At 66.9% G+C, this 13,138-nt stretch overlaps 2 protein-coding genes across 10 annotated transcripts in view; one reads left to right on the top strand and one right to left on the bottom strand.

The window, feature by feature from the left end:
- The first annotated feature begins 295 nt into the window (after window positions 1-295).
- IDH2 (isocitrate dehydrogenase (NADP(+)) 2) lies at window positions 296-4,384 on the top strand. The gene is made up of 11 exons (XM_038185021.2): window positions 296-469; window positions 1,220-1,311; window positions 1,622-1,787; window positions 1,942-2,102; window positions 2,190-2,333; window positions 2,486-2,622; window positions 2,774-2,925; window positions 3,022-3,134; window positions 3,209-3,306; window positions 3,445-3,537; window positions 3,833-4,384. Exons 1-11 carry the CDS (start codon window positions 352-354, stop codon window positions 3,918-3,920), a joined length of 1,362 nt encoding a protein of 453 aa, XP_038040949.1. The 5' UTR covers window positions 296-351; the 3' UTR covers window positions 3,921-4,384.
- ZNF710 (zinc finger protein 710) overlaps window positions 4,295-13,138 on the bottom strand; it is a 28,300-nt gene continuing 19,456 nt past the window's right edge. For 7 of the 9 annotated variants that reach the window (XM_027466580.3, XM_027466583.3, XM_027466579.3 and 4 more), the window contains exons 2-5: window positions 8,428-9,864; window positions 7,310-7,606; window positions 6,689-6,863; window positions 4,295-6,472 (exon numbers count right to left, since the gene is read on the bottom strand). In XM_027466580.3, the coding sequence (XP_027322381.2) occupies window positions 6,300-6,472; window positions 6,689-6,863; window positions 7,310-7,606; window positions 8,428-9,837 (2,055 nt within the window). In that variant the 5' untranslated portion in view covers window positions 9,838-9,864 and the 3' untranslated portion in view covers window positions 4,295-6,299. Of the gene's footprint in view, window positions 6,473-6,688; window positions 6,864-7,309; window positions 7,607-8,427; window positions 9,865-11,508; window positions 11,653-13,138 lie in introns of those variants that run through there. The other 2 variants (XM_027466584.3, XM_072043482.1) reach the window with 2 other exon arrangements.

Genomic DNA, 13,138 nt, shown 5'->3' with positions numbered 1-13,138 from the left:
GGCCGCCGGTCACCTTGTGCTTTGGCACCGGTTGCGCCCGGCGTGCAGGAACACCCCCCCGGCCCCCAAACGCCCCCTCCCGTCCCCACGGTGCCTCCCCGGCGGGGTCCTCCCTGTGCACCCCTACAGGGCCGTCGGGTGGATGCCGGGGGGGCTGCGGGCTGCGGGACGGCGGCGCCTCCCCCCGACCCCCCGCCGGACCCCGCACGGGCCCCTCCGGGGCCGGCCGGGGGGGGTGGTGGGGGGGCCGGGCGCAGGCGCTCTCGCACCTCCCCGGGGCGGGGCGAGCCGCGTCCCCGCTCCGCCGGCCCCGCTCCGCCGCCCGCCGCGTCCGCCCCGTCGCGCCCCGCCATGGCCGCCCGCTACCTCCGAGCCGTCCCGGCGCTGAGCCGCGCCGCCGGGCTGCCCCGCTGCCCCCCCGCCGCCGCCGCCGCCGCCGTGCTGGGACCCTCGGGGCCGCGGCGACACTGTGAGTGCGCGTGACCTTGGCCCGGGGGGCGCGCGGCGGGGGCGCGCCGGTGTCCTTGGGGCGGAGAGGGCGGGCGGGCGGGGCGGGGGGGGCACGGCGCGGCCCGGCTCGGCTCGGTTGGGGGGGCACGGCTCGGGGGGCACGGCGCGGTTTGGCACGGCTGGGCTGGGCTGCGGGGACGCGGCGCGGTTTGGCACGGCTCGGGGCGCGCTGGCTCGGCACGGCTCGGCCACGGCGCCGTGCGCAACCGGCCCCACCCCCAGCACGGTCCGACCCGCGCCCCTGCGGCCCCGATTTTAGGGGGGGGAATCGTGCCCGGGACTGCGGGCGGCCCCGGGGGGCTGCACGGGGCCAGGCCCGGTCCCACGCGGGGTTCTGCACCCCACTCGCACCCGGGTCCGGCCGCAGTCCCATAGGAAGTTTTGCACCCCCAGCTGCACCCGGGTCCTGCCCTGAGTGGGGTTTGCACCCAGGTCCTGTCCAGCCCCGGTCCCACGCGGGGTTTTGCAGCCCAGCACCCCGACCTGCACCCTGGTGGGGTTTGTGCCCCCACCTGTGGCCCCCCCCGTGGAGGCTTGCCCTGAGGCCGGTCCTGGTCCCAGACAAAGTTTTGCACCCGAATTTGCACCCGGGTCCAGCCCCAGGAGGGGTTTGCAGCCAGGCTGTGTGGGTCCCACGGGGGGGCTCTGTGCCCCGACCTGCCCCCGGGGCCGGGTGTGCGCCCCTGAGCCGTGCCCCCCCCTTGCCCAGATGCCGACAAGCGGATCAAGGTGGCCAACCCGGTGGTGGAGATGGACGGAGACGAGATGACGCGCATCATCTGGGCCTTCATCAAGGAGAAGGTAGCGGGGGCCTGGCGGGGGGGGCGCGGGGCCGGGCCCCTCCCTGCCATACGGGAAATGGGCGGGCGCTGCACGCGCGGGGCTGGCGGGTGCCGTGCAGGGAACAGGTGGTCCCTGCCCTCTGCCCTCCGTCTGTCTGTCTGCCTGCCCGTGTGTCTGTCTGTCTGCAGGAAGCAGCTGGTGCAACCCGTGTGCCTTCCGCTGGAAGGAGGGCCCCGGGGAGGGGGGTGAATCGGGTGGGGGGCTGGGGCTGGCCATACCACGGTGCCTGGTGCTGCTCCCAGGCTCTGACGTGCTCCTGCCCCCCCAGCTGATCCTGCCCAACGTGGACGTCCAGCTGAAGTATTTCGACCTGGGCCTGCCGCACCGGGACAAGACAGATGACCAGGTCACCATCGACTCGGCGCTGGCCACCCAGAAGTACAGCGTGGCCGTCAAGTGTGCCACCATCACTCCGGACGAGGCCAGGGTGGAAGGTGGGCAGGGGGCAAGGGGATGGGGCTGAGCCCCTGCTGCAGGGGGTGGGCTGGCGGTGGGGGCTGGCAGAACCCATGGCACTGGGGGCTGGGGGGGCTGTGTGCTGTGCCGGGCTGTGCCTGGTGTCCCACACCTCGCCTCTCTGCGTGCCAGAGTTCAAGCTGAAGAAGATGTGGAAGAGCCCCAACGGGACCATCCGGAACATCCTGGGCGGGACGGTGTTCCGGGAGCCCATCATCTGCAAGAACATCCCCCGCCTGGTGCCCGGCTGGACCAAGCCCATCACCATCGGCAGGCATGCCCACGGTGACCAGGTGAGCCCATGGGGTGGCCGGCACAGCACCCAGGGGTGCCCGCAGCCCCCCCCGGCCCTGCAGTGACACCCCGTGCCGCCCCTGCAGTACAAAGCCACCGACTTCGTGGTGAACAAGTCCGGGACGTTCAAGATGGTCTTCACGCCAAAGGACGGCAGCGGGGTGAAGGAGTGGGAGGTGTACAACTTCCCCGGCGGCGGCGTGGGCATGGGCATGTACAACACAGACGAGGTACTGGCGGGGGGCGTTGGGGTCCCGTGGGCTGGCACAGCCCTGCTGTGGGCTTGTGGCCAGGCCGGCAGGGTGGGGGTCCCGCAGCGCTGCGGGGCAGCCGAGGAGCCCGGGTCCCTGCTGACCGCAGCGTCTGCACCCGTTCGTTGCAGTCCATCTCGGGCTTCGCTCACAGCTGCTTCCAGTACGCCATCCAGAAGAAGTGGCCTCTCTACATGAGCACCAAGAACACCATCCTCAAAGCCTACGACGGGCGCTTCAAAGACATCTTCCAGGAGATCTTCGATAAGTACGGAGCTGGCCGGGCTGCTGGGGCTGCTCTGCATGGAGCTGGGGGGGGGGGGCAGCCGCCTGCCCCTGCTGGGGGGGCTCTGGGGCCTGGGGAGGGGGTCCCACACCCTGTGACACTCACGCCTGCTGACAGCCGCTCTGGCTCCCAGGCACTACAAGACGGAGTTCGACAAGCTGAAGATCTGGTACGAGCACCGGCTGATCGATGACATGGTGGCCCAGGTGCTAAAGTCCTCCGGAGGCTTTGTCTGGGCGTGCAAGAACTACGACGGGGACGTCCAGTCGGATATCCTGGCCCAAGGTAGTGCCGGGGCTGCTGGGGGGGGGGCAGCGGGAGGGGGTGGCCGAGGGGGTGCCGCCACCCGCCTGGGGCCACCCTGACCCCGTCCCACCGCAGGGTTCGGCTCCCTGGGGCTGATGACCTCCGTCCTGGTGTGTCCGGACGGGAAGACCATCGAGGCAGAGGCTGCCCACGGCACCGTCACGCGCCACTACCGGGAGCACCAGAAGGTGGGTGTGCGGCCCCCGCAGCCCCGGGGCGAGCTGTCCCGGCCCAGCCGCTGACGGGGGCTCTCTGCTTTTAGGGCCGACCCACCAGCACCAACCCCATCGCCAGCATCTTCGCCTGGACGCGTGGGCTGGAGCACAGGGGCAAGCTGGACAGTAACCCAGAGCTGATCAAGTGAGCGGGGTGGGGTGGGGTGGGGTGGTTTGGGGGTGCCCCCAGGGTGGCCCTGTCCCACCCGAGCCCTGCTGGTGCCTGGCACTGCGGGACACGGGGCCCCACGCTGTGGCTGCCGGTGACCCTGCTGCCCCCCAGGTTTGCTCAGACGCTGGAGAAGGTCTGCGTTGAGACCGTGGAGAGTGGGACGATGACGAAGGATCTGGCAGGCTGCATTCACGGGCTTGCCAAGTAAGTGTGGCTTACGGGGCGGAGGGGTGTACAGGGAACGTGTGCCACGAAGGCAAGCTCGCCCTCTGGGGCGGCCACAGGACGGGCACTGGGGGCTGGCCGGCCTCTGGGGACACTGGGCATCTATTTACGGCTCGCCCTGGTCGGGCGGTGGCTGTGGCTGGGCAGGGAGCCACGTCCCGCTGCGGGGGCTCCTCTCCCCGCGGGCGGCCAGCTGGCGCTGCGTGGGCAGGGACGGGCAGGGTGCTCGCCCCCCGGGACCCCTCTAACCCTTCCCCGCACCCTTCTCTCCCAGCGTGAAGCTGAACGAGCACTTTGTGAACACCACCGACTTCCTGGATGCCATCAAGAACAACTTGGACAAGGCCCTGGGCAAGAAGTAGAGGAGGCTCCCCCTGGGCGGGGGTCCGCGTGTGCTGCCCAGCCTTTACCTCATTTTTAACAGGATAGCGAGCCAGCGCCGCCTCTAGCTCACTGACACGGCTCAGGAACATTTCAATCATTTTTATAAGCAGTTTTCCTACGAGTGTTTTTAAAGCCTTTCTAGCAGGGGTTTGTAGGAAGGGGGTGGGGGGGGGGGCTGCCCTTCACCGTACTGTACTTTCTGTAACCTCTGACCTCATGGTGCCAAACAGCTATTAAACACGTCACCGAGGCGCGCGTGGTGGTGGCACGGCTCGCGGGGGGGCACGGGCACGCGGGGGGCTCGCTGCCCGGCCACGTCCTCCCTGCCCGGGCGCAGGAGGCAGCCAGCAGCTAAAGAATATTCATTTATTTAGAATTATTGCTAAACAACTCTTCAAACCAAAGAGATCAACAAAAATAAACACAGTAGGGCTTTGCACAAGGGGCAGGTGAAGCACTCTGCGGGCACAAGGTGGGCGCACCGGGGGGGTGCAGGGTGGCACCAGCCCCCGTGCGGCACGGCTGGGGGTGCTCCTGGGGGTGCTCCTGGGGGTGCTCCTCGCACCACTCCCGCTGGCACCAGCGCTTTTTGGTAACGGGACAGAGGTAGCTTGTGGGGGATGCGCCGCGCTGTCCGGGAGCAAGGGGCGGGCGTGGGGAGGGGGCTGCGCCGTGGGGGGCTCCGGGCTGGGGGGAGGCCGCTGCCGCCTCCACCCTGTGCCACATCTCGAGGGGCTGCAGCCGGGGGGTGAGGCTGGGGCTGGGGCTGGGTGGTGGCACCAGGCTCCTGGAGGCAGGCAGATGGCAGCGCCTCTGCGCTGGTGCTGCAGGAGGAACCCCCCCAGGCCACAGGGAAAGCTGCTGGCCCCCCGCACGTGCCCTGCTCCGGGAAGTGTGGCTGTGGGGAGGCTGCGATCGCTGCGTGCCCCAGGGCTGCTGCAGCCTCCCTGGGCTGGCTGGAGCCGTGCCCCGCACTGGGAGCGAGCTGTTCCCTGCCTGCTCCCTCCCCGGGCAGCAGGGTCCCCGTCCCCGTCCCCACTGGTGCCACTTCTGCCTCCGTCACTCCTTGGGCTCGGTTCTCCCCCACAGCACCTGGGAGCCCGTCAGGCAAACCAGCATCCCGGGGCTGTGTTCCCAGAGCAAAAACCTTCCTGAGCCCCGGTCTGGAGAAGCTCACAGGGGCGAGGAGCGCCAGCAGTGCGTACAGCAGCTTTGGTGCATTAGTGCAGGCGGGCACGGCGGCTCCCGCGGGCAGCAAGAGCCCCCTGGGTGCTCTGCCCGCCCCGCGCCCCTCCGCCGCCTGCGCTGCACGCAGCTTCACAGATCACACACGTTACACAGGTTTACAAAGAACATTGGTTGAAGGAAACTGAACTCAGTGAAAAGATAAATCCAACCACGCGGCACATCTGAAAAAAATAAATTACTTTCAAAATACCATCATTTGCTCAAGTTGAACAGGGTTTGCCTTCCTTTAAATACATCGCTCGCTAAAGCTGCTCTATACTCAGAGCTGCTGCTTCCACTGAGCTTTGCAATTAGTTTGTAAGAAAATATTCTGTTTTGTATGTGCCCTGTGGCCTCTCTTGGCTTGCCACAGCTTTGCCCGTACCAGCTCGCAGCTGATGCCAGAACGGCTCTCCCTGCCGAGGAGCCGGGGCTGAGCGGGCGCTGCGGCACAGCCGCCTTCCCCCGGGCTTCCTGCAGGCAGAGGGGCTCCTGCGCTGCTGGGCGCGTGGGGGGTGCTGGGCTGGCGGTGCAGCCGAGCAGGGAGGACCCAGGAGGTAGAATCACAAATAATGCTCGTCGTCTTCTGGGATGTGCCCTCCCCTGCCCGCAGCTCGGAGTGCGCTGGGTGCTGGGCTCCAGGCAAGGGGAAGATTGGGGCAGGGTCCTGGCTTCCCACCCCGCAGCGGGGCGGGTGGGAGGGCAGGAGGATGGGCAGGAGGACGGGCAGGACGGCGCTGGGCAGGGGAGCTGTGTGCAGCTTGGGAGCTCCTTCTCCAGGGCAGCTGGGGGGAGACGGGGCCCCGAGTAGGAACAGCCCCTGTTGGTGGCAAGAGCTTGCCCAGGCTTCTGCAGCTCTCAAAGTGCACAGGAGCCTCGTCGGCTTGGCACGCCTGGCTCCAAGTGCCTGAGGCAAGCAGCGACCACTGCCCTGCAGCACCTCCAGCCTCCACCCAGCACAGCCTGCAGGACATCCCCGTCTCTGCCCGGCTGCAGCCTGCCCCTCTCCAGCGGGTCTGCTTGGGCGCCGAGCCCCCGGGCAGCAGCAGCTCCTCTTACCACTCAAGGTCCACGCAGGCTGGTGGCCGCCCTCCTCCAGCCTGCTGCGGGCCGGCCGCCCCCCCGCTTGGCTACAACATGTTGTAGTACGCCATCTCCTTCATGGCCTGCTCCGCCAGTGCGCTCTCGTCCGGGGGGTTGCCGACCCCTCCGTAGCCGTAAGAGTTCTCCTCCTCGAAGTCTTCCATCTCCTGCTGGCCGTCCAGCTCGGCGTGCTCAGCCCCGGCCAGGTCCATCATGGGGTCTAGGGGACAGCGCATGGTGTCAGCCCTGCCCCACAGTGCTGGTGCTCCACGCATGGCCCTGCGGCACCCTCCCCACCACAGCACCCACCGGGTGCTCCCCAGAGGTGCCGCAGCACAGCCTGGCTCCCGCAGCACGCCGAGGGACACCGCAGCACCCAGCCTGCGGTGGGCAGGGCCAGCGACTGGCCACAGCCTCCGACCCCACCTGCACCTACCTTGGCTGTCCAGGCTGATGTCCATCACCCCGTGCTTGACCTTCATGTGCCGGCTCAGGTTGCCCTTCAGGTTGAACTTGCTGGAGCAGTAGGGACACTTGAAGGGCTTGCTGCCAGCGTGCAGGTGCATGTGGCCCAGCAGGTTGTACATGCGGTTAAAGGACTTCCCACAAACCTACAACAATGTTCCTGGGGTTAGCGAGGGCTCTCCTGCTGCCCCCCGCCCCCCAGCAAGGGCTGAGCAGCAGGCATTGCCCCTGCCGGGCAGCACTGCCTCGGGGACGTGGGCTCTGCAGACCTGACCTTGCTCCTGGGTCCCCGACTGACTCCACGGATGCCCAAGACTAATGGGGCTGCCCCCCTCCCTCCCCCTGCCTTTCATGGGATGCCTCGAGGACGATCTGCTGGTATTTCTGTGAAGCCCACGCTCGTGAAACCCCGCATGTGTAGCACTGCCTAGAGGCACAGCTCGGGCAGAGGCAGCACAGGACGAGCTGTTTGCCCGTGTGAACAGAGGGAGGCATCACAAAACTGCGATCGTTTGGCTGCGGGCTCAGCCCAGCCCCGGCTGGCACCTCTCCAGGAGCGGGGAGCAGCGCCAGGACGGCCCCCCCGCCGTACCTTGCATTTGAACGGCTTCACCGGTGAGTGCACAATCATGTGGGTCTTGAGCGTCTGCTTCTGCACAAACGTCTTGAAGCAGATGTGGCACTGGTACGGACGGACGCTGGTGTGGATGAGCATGTGGCGCTTCATGTTGGCCTGCAGGGTGAACTCCCGGCCGCACACCTCGCACTTGAACTCCTTCACGCCCTGGAGGGGTTGCAGCACGGGGTGAGCGCGGGCAGGGCTCTGCTGCGGCAGCTCCGGCTGCGCCCTGCCGGCCGGGGCACACGGGGGGATCCCGAGCAGAGCCTCCTGAGGCACAGGGATGGGAGCTGAGCTTCAGTGACTGCCGGCTGGAGCCAGCCGCGATGGGAGGTTTTCCCTAACCAGCCCTCCTGCACCTTCCCAAAGCATTTCCTGACTCTTTCTCCCTGCCTGTGCTGTGAGCAGCGCTGGTGCTGCCGAGAGCCTGGGGTCGTCCCCTCCCGCTGCCTGGGACCCCAACTCTGCCACGCAGCAGGCAGCCTGCTCCCCCCTCCTCGCCCCACACATCACCTCTCGGTCCCCCTGGGGAAGTGTTCCCAGCAGTTGGAAAACCCGGCACTGTGTGCTGCTGGGGCGACACCGAGAGCAGCTGGGCCAAGGGGCAGGAAGGAGCCACCAGGAGAGCACAGCCCCGCTGCAGCCCACGCTGCGGTGCGGCACCTCGGTGAGCCCTGCCCGAGCCCCCAGCAGGCGGGAGGTGGGCTGTGGGGGGAGCTGGGCACAAGGAGACCTGGCTGCCCGGCTCTGCCCTCTGGCTGGCTGGGCAATCGCTCCCCCGTGAAAGAGCCCCTGAGAAACAGCAGAGCCCTCAGTCAGACCCACTGCAGGCTCAGCGCACTGGCCAGCACCCAGCACAGCCCCCTGCTGCAGGTTTGAAAGCCCCCTTCCCGGGGGAGGGAAACCCCCAGGCCATCCCCCGACACCCTGCCTGCACAATGACTGCAATTTCTCTCCTATTTAAGGAGCTGTAGTGAATGCTACCCAGCCCACCAGCACCCATCCCTGGGGCCAACGCCTCTCCCCGGGGCACAGCAAAAGCAGCAGCCCTGGGGCGCTGGATGCGCCGCACGCCCGGCCCCGGCACCTACCTTGTGTGTGAGCGAGTGCTGCTTGAGGTGGTGGATCTGGCTGAACTCCATGCCGCACTCGGTGCAGACGAAGGGCCGGACGTTCTGGTGCTTCAGCATGTGGTTCTGCAGCTGGCTGCGGTAGTGGAAGGACTTGCTGCACTCCAGGCACTGGTAGAGCGTGGGGCCCTGGTGCGTGGCGAGGTGCCGCTTCAGCTGGGTGAGCGTGGAGAAGTCCAGCCCGCACTCCACGCAGACGTGGCAGCGGCCGCTCTCGTGCTTCACCTCGTGCGCCTTCAGCTCGCTGGGGTAGGCGAAGCCCCTGCCGCAGAAGCGGCAGCTGTAGGGCTTGATGTCGGTGTGCAGCAGCATGTGCCGCTTCAGGTGGCTGGTCTGCGTGAACGCCTTGCTGCACACCTCGCACTTGTGCGGCCGCGTGCCCTGGTGGGTCAGCAGGTGGGTCTGCAGGTGGCTGGGCTGCTTGAACAGCTTGTTGCAGTGCGGGCAGGAGTGCGGCTTGATGCCGTTGTGGCCCAGGATGTGGGTCACCAGGTTGTACTTGGAGGTGTAGGACTTCTCGCACATGCGGCACTGCCAGCGCTTCTGGCGGTCCCCCGCCTCCACCAGGTAGGAGTCGTCGATCTGCACGTTGATGTCCAGCCGGTCCAGCTGCGCCTTCTTGTTGCGCTCGCTGTTGGCGCCCGCCGCGTCCCCCTCGAGCTCCCCGGGCTCCTGCCACGAGAAGCCCTGCTCGCTCTTCACCTGCTCGGGGGACGCAGGTGCCTCGGCCTCGCCGGGGGACGGGGCGCTCCCCTCGAAGGCGCACTCGGTCTGCGGGGTGCCGGCGGTGCTGCCCTCCGCCGTGCCCGCGGGGTCAGGCTCGCCGTGGTGCGGCTCGTAGCTCTCCGAGGACTGGCGCGTGTGCCGGCGCAGGTGCCGCAGGCGGCGGGGCTTCCTGCTGAAGGAGCTGAGGTCGATCATCTTCACGGCGCTGCTCTGCACCGTCTTCTCCTGGCTGGGGTCCGGGAAGGCGGGCGGGAGCTTGTGCTGCAGCTCGCCCTTGTCTTCCCCGGGGACGGACACTTCGTACACCACCTCCTCCTCCACCTCGGCCTTCTCGCGCTTGACCTTGGGCACCAGCCTCACAGGAGGCCGCTTCCTCCTCCGGGCATGCTTCTCCAAGGAGGACTCAGCCTCCAGGGCTTCCTCCTCCTGCCCGTCCCCTGCTGCCTGCCCATCGCCCTCCGGCTCCTCGGGCTCCACTCCCGCCGCCTCAGGCAGTTCTCCTCCCAGCCCCGGGAAGAAGCCGGCGGGGCTGACGGTGGCCCCGAGCAGCTCATTGTCGGACACCAAGCCCAGCACCGCCGCCTGTGCCAGGGAGAGCACCACCACGGCGTCCGTCTGGGTCCCACACTCGGTGAAACGATCCATGTCTCACCGCTGCCTATGCTGTCATGGCTGGGGAAGGAGAGGGACGGACGTTAGTTAGCCTTCCTCGGGGCTGCCTTCCTCGGGGCTCCCTCCCACCCTGCGCAGCCTGACAGCCAGGCTGCTCTGCTAAAGGCTCGTTTCAGCATTGGACAGACCTGTTTGCGGATCACCATCCCCAACACCCCCCCCAGACTGAACACGGACATTTCCAGAGCTGGTCCCGGGCTCTGTGCGCCCTGGGACGCGTGGGGCTGCGCAGCTCCAGGGGTCCCACGTGTGACACCTGCAGCAGGGGCCGGGGACCAGGCTGCAGCAGGGAAGCACAGCCCAGGACCCGCCGTTGGCCCTGCTGGCTAGGTTACAGACCCTGTGGTTTGAGGTCTGGGCTCCCTGTGCCCCTCAGAGCAGAATTTCCCGTGCATTTCAGGGACAGGCCGGGAAAGCCAAAGGTGCCCCTTTCCTGAGTTCTTTGCAGGAAAGATGCAGCAGCAAAGGGCACGGGGACACAGGACCCAAATCCTCCTCCCTGGGAACATTTTGAGCTGACAATTACCAGGCCCACGAGCCCGAGTGAAACGCATGGCGGAGGCTCCAGGTTGGCGCGGGGCTGGTGCTTGTGGTGCACTCGCCTGGCACAGGCTGCCCCAGCTCTGCCGTGCCCCCACCACCCCAAGACCCTTCCATCCTCCTTTAGTTGCCATTCGAGCACATCCTCACCCCTTTTTTTCGTTTCTATTAATGCCTTTCCCCAGCAGTAAGCACGCCAGGCTCCAGCAGCTTTCCCTCAGATTTCATGTTTCCATTTTTCCTGCCTTCCTCCCCCCTGCAGTAGCACTGGGCCTATACAGCCTGCGTACGGGCAGATTTATGAGATCCCTCACAGAGCCAGGGCTACAGAGCTGGTTAAAATCATTGCAAAAATCACAGATCTCCAGGGCATTGCTGTGAATGCACCTGGGCCCAGAGAACCGTCCCCCCTGCCCTCTGGGAGGGCCTGCAACAGGATCCTGCAGGATTCCTAGAGCTATTAATAATTCCATCTATTTCCAGGAAGAAAGTCAAATAATTGCTTACAAATGGCACAAAGCACTGCTCGTGTACACGGGGAGCAGTGCTCCGCGGTGTGACTGGCTGGTGGCACAGCCTGCTCGGGTTTGTTGGCAGCACAAGCTCTTCCGAGCAAGTCGTTTTGAGAGGAATAACGCACAGCCACAGAGCGAGGGCCAAACGGTGCGGACGGGGCTGCAGGCAGCAGCCTGTCCTCTGCACCCGGCGTGCAGCCCCAGGGCAGGGTCAGCACGCGAAGGAGCGGTTTCAATTCTCCTGCTTGCTCCATGGCACCATTCTGGTGACGAGTGAGGGGAAGGACAGGCAGACGGTGACGTTCGCACTGGTGCCACGCATGGCACCGGCCAGTTCGGGACACCCAGACTGGAAAGGTCACACAGCCACCAACTGTGGGGCTGTGGGGCCACGCGAGCCCCGGTCCACGCAGCACTGCCACCACTTGGCCCAGCCCCAGAGCCTGCGGGGTGCAGCCCTGGCCCCACACAGACAGACCCATGGCCCCACGTGGCCCCGTGCCCGGCTGGTCCCAGGGGACCCGCAGCAGCCAGGGCTGAGCCACCCCGGAGGGGGAAGAGAGCCTCTCGGGGAGCCCCCGCTCCTTACCGTGCGCACTTCCCGGTGAAAACCAGGAGCAACCTGCACCCAGCAGCGGTCAGCACCTGCTCGAGCTCAGGATTTAAGGAGGCAGCCAGGAGGGGGTTCGGAACCACCCGGGGAGCTGGGACAGCGAAGCACTGGGGAGCGGTGGCAGGGGAGGAGCGCGGGGCATCACCTGCGGGACGCTCAGACCCCAGAGCTCTGTCTGCTGGCACTGCTGGCTGGGAGAAGCCGCGGCTGGGAAGCAGCAAGGGAGGATCTCAGACAAAGCAAAAGAGAAAGTGGGAGAGAGAAGTGGGAGAGACGCTTAAAGAGGCAGGTCTGGGAACAGGAGCAGCCCGCCAGCGGGCGGGGAAAGCAGAAGTGCCAGCTGCCAAACGCGCTTTGCTTGGGGCATCCTGCGCTAGCGTGGGGGCATCCCGGGCACTCTGGTTTGTGAAGACTGAAACAAGCCCTGAGAGGTGCCCGTGCACGCAGCCCACTCGAGCCCTGCTCCCCATGCCTGGCCTTGGAGAGAGCTGGGCATGGCCACGCTGCCGCTGCAGCTCCGGTGTCCCCAGCAGAGCTGGGGGGAGCTGTGCATTGTCCCCGGGCTGGCATCACCTGGAGCAGCCCCCCCGGAGCAGCCCCCCCGGAGCAGCCCCCCTGGAGCAGCCCTTGGTGCCTGGTACAGCCGGGCAGGGCAGTGCTGGGGGAGCTGCCCCCGAGTGAAGCAGAGGAGGCCACGGCTTCCTCCTGCAGTGGAGAACGTCCTAAATATAATTACTTCTGCAGCTACAACAAAGAGGAATCCTATGGGGGAAGTAAAACAGGAATAAACTCTAAAACAGATTATGTCGCAGTCCCTGGAGCACCTGCAAGACTTGAAAGCGGCAGCTGTGGGCTAACCAACCGCCCCCCTTCCCGGAGCGGAGAAGCCCCACTGCCAGGTTATCGTCCTCGCTGCGGCAAGGGACCGGCCGCTGTCCCGGCCGCCTGGTTGGGGTGCAGGGCTGGGCACTGGCTGCCCGCTCCGTGCATCCTCCCATGTCCGCACTGCACCCACAGCACACATCCTCCTGGAGAGGGAGAAGCGACGGGGGAGGCAAACCAGCCGGCTGGAGAGCAGGAAGAGGAAGCCTGGGGGAGAGATGAGACCTCGCTGAGCCCAGCCATGGCCACAGCCTCGCCGTGTGCTCAGCACGGGCGCTGCTCGGCTCAGGGATGGGAGCAGGCACCCCTGGGCCAGTGCCCATGGCGTGGAGTGTGGGAGCCCCCCTGCAGCACTGAGCAGGACAAGGCAGTGCTGCTTGGGAAGCAAACACCACGGCCCTATCCAGAACCCCCCCAGTACCCCAGTGGGCACGCGGGAGCTCTGTTGGGAGCTCAACCCCTTCCCCGTTCTCCATCTGCCTGCAGTGCCCCCAGCACCGGCAAGGCTTCTCCAGCCCCTGGAGCCCCCCGACCCACCAGACAGCATGGGGGGAGCGCAGGGAGCCGGCTGTGCCGCTGGGCAGGGGGTGGTGGTGGGGGGAAATCACAGCAGCCACCTCCTGCGCTCCCCTCAGCGCCAGCCTGCAGTGCTGCTCCGGAGGATGCGCAGCGCGGATGAGCCTCCTCTCTCCAGCGTGGGTGGAGTTTTTGTGGACGTGCCGTG

The sequence above is a fragment of the Anas platyrhynchos genome, chromosome 11, assembly GCF_047663525.1.
Source record: "Anas platyrhynchos isolate ZD024472 breed Pekin duck chromosome 11, IASCAAS_PekinDuck_T2T, whole genome shotgun sequence".
In the NCBI taxonomy this organism is placed as follows: domain Eukaryota; kingdom Metazoa; phylum Chordata; class Aves; order Anseriformes; family Anatidae; genus Anas; species Anas platyrhynchos.
This window is presented reverse-complemented; position numbering and strand designations above follow the sequence as displayed.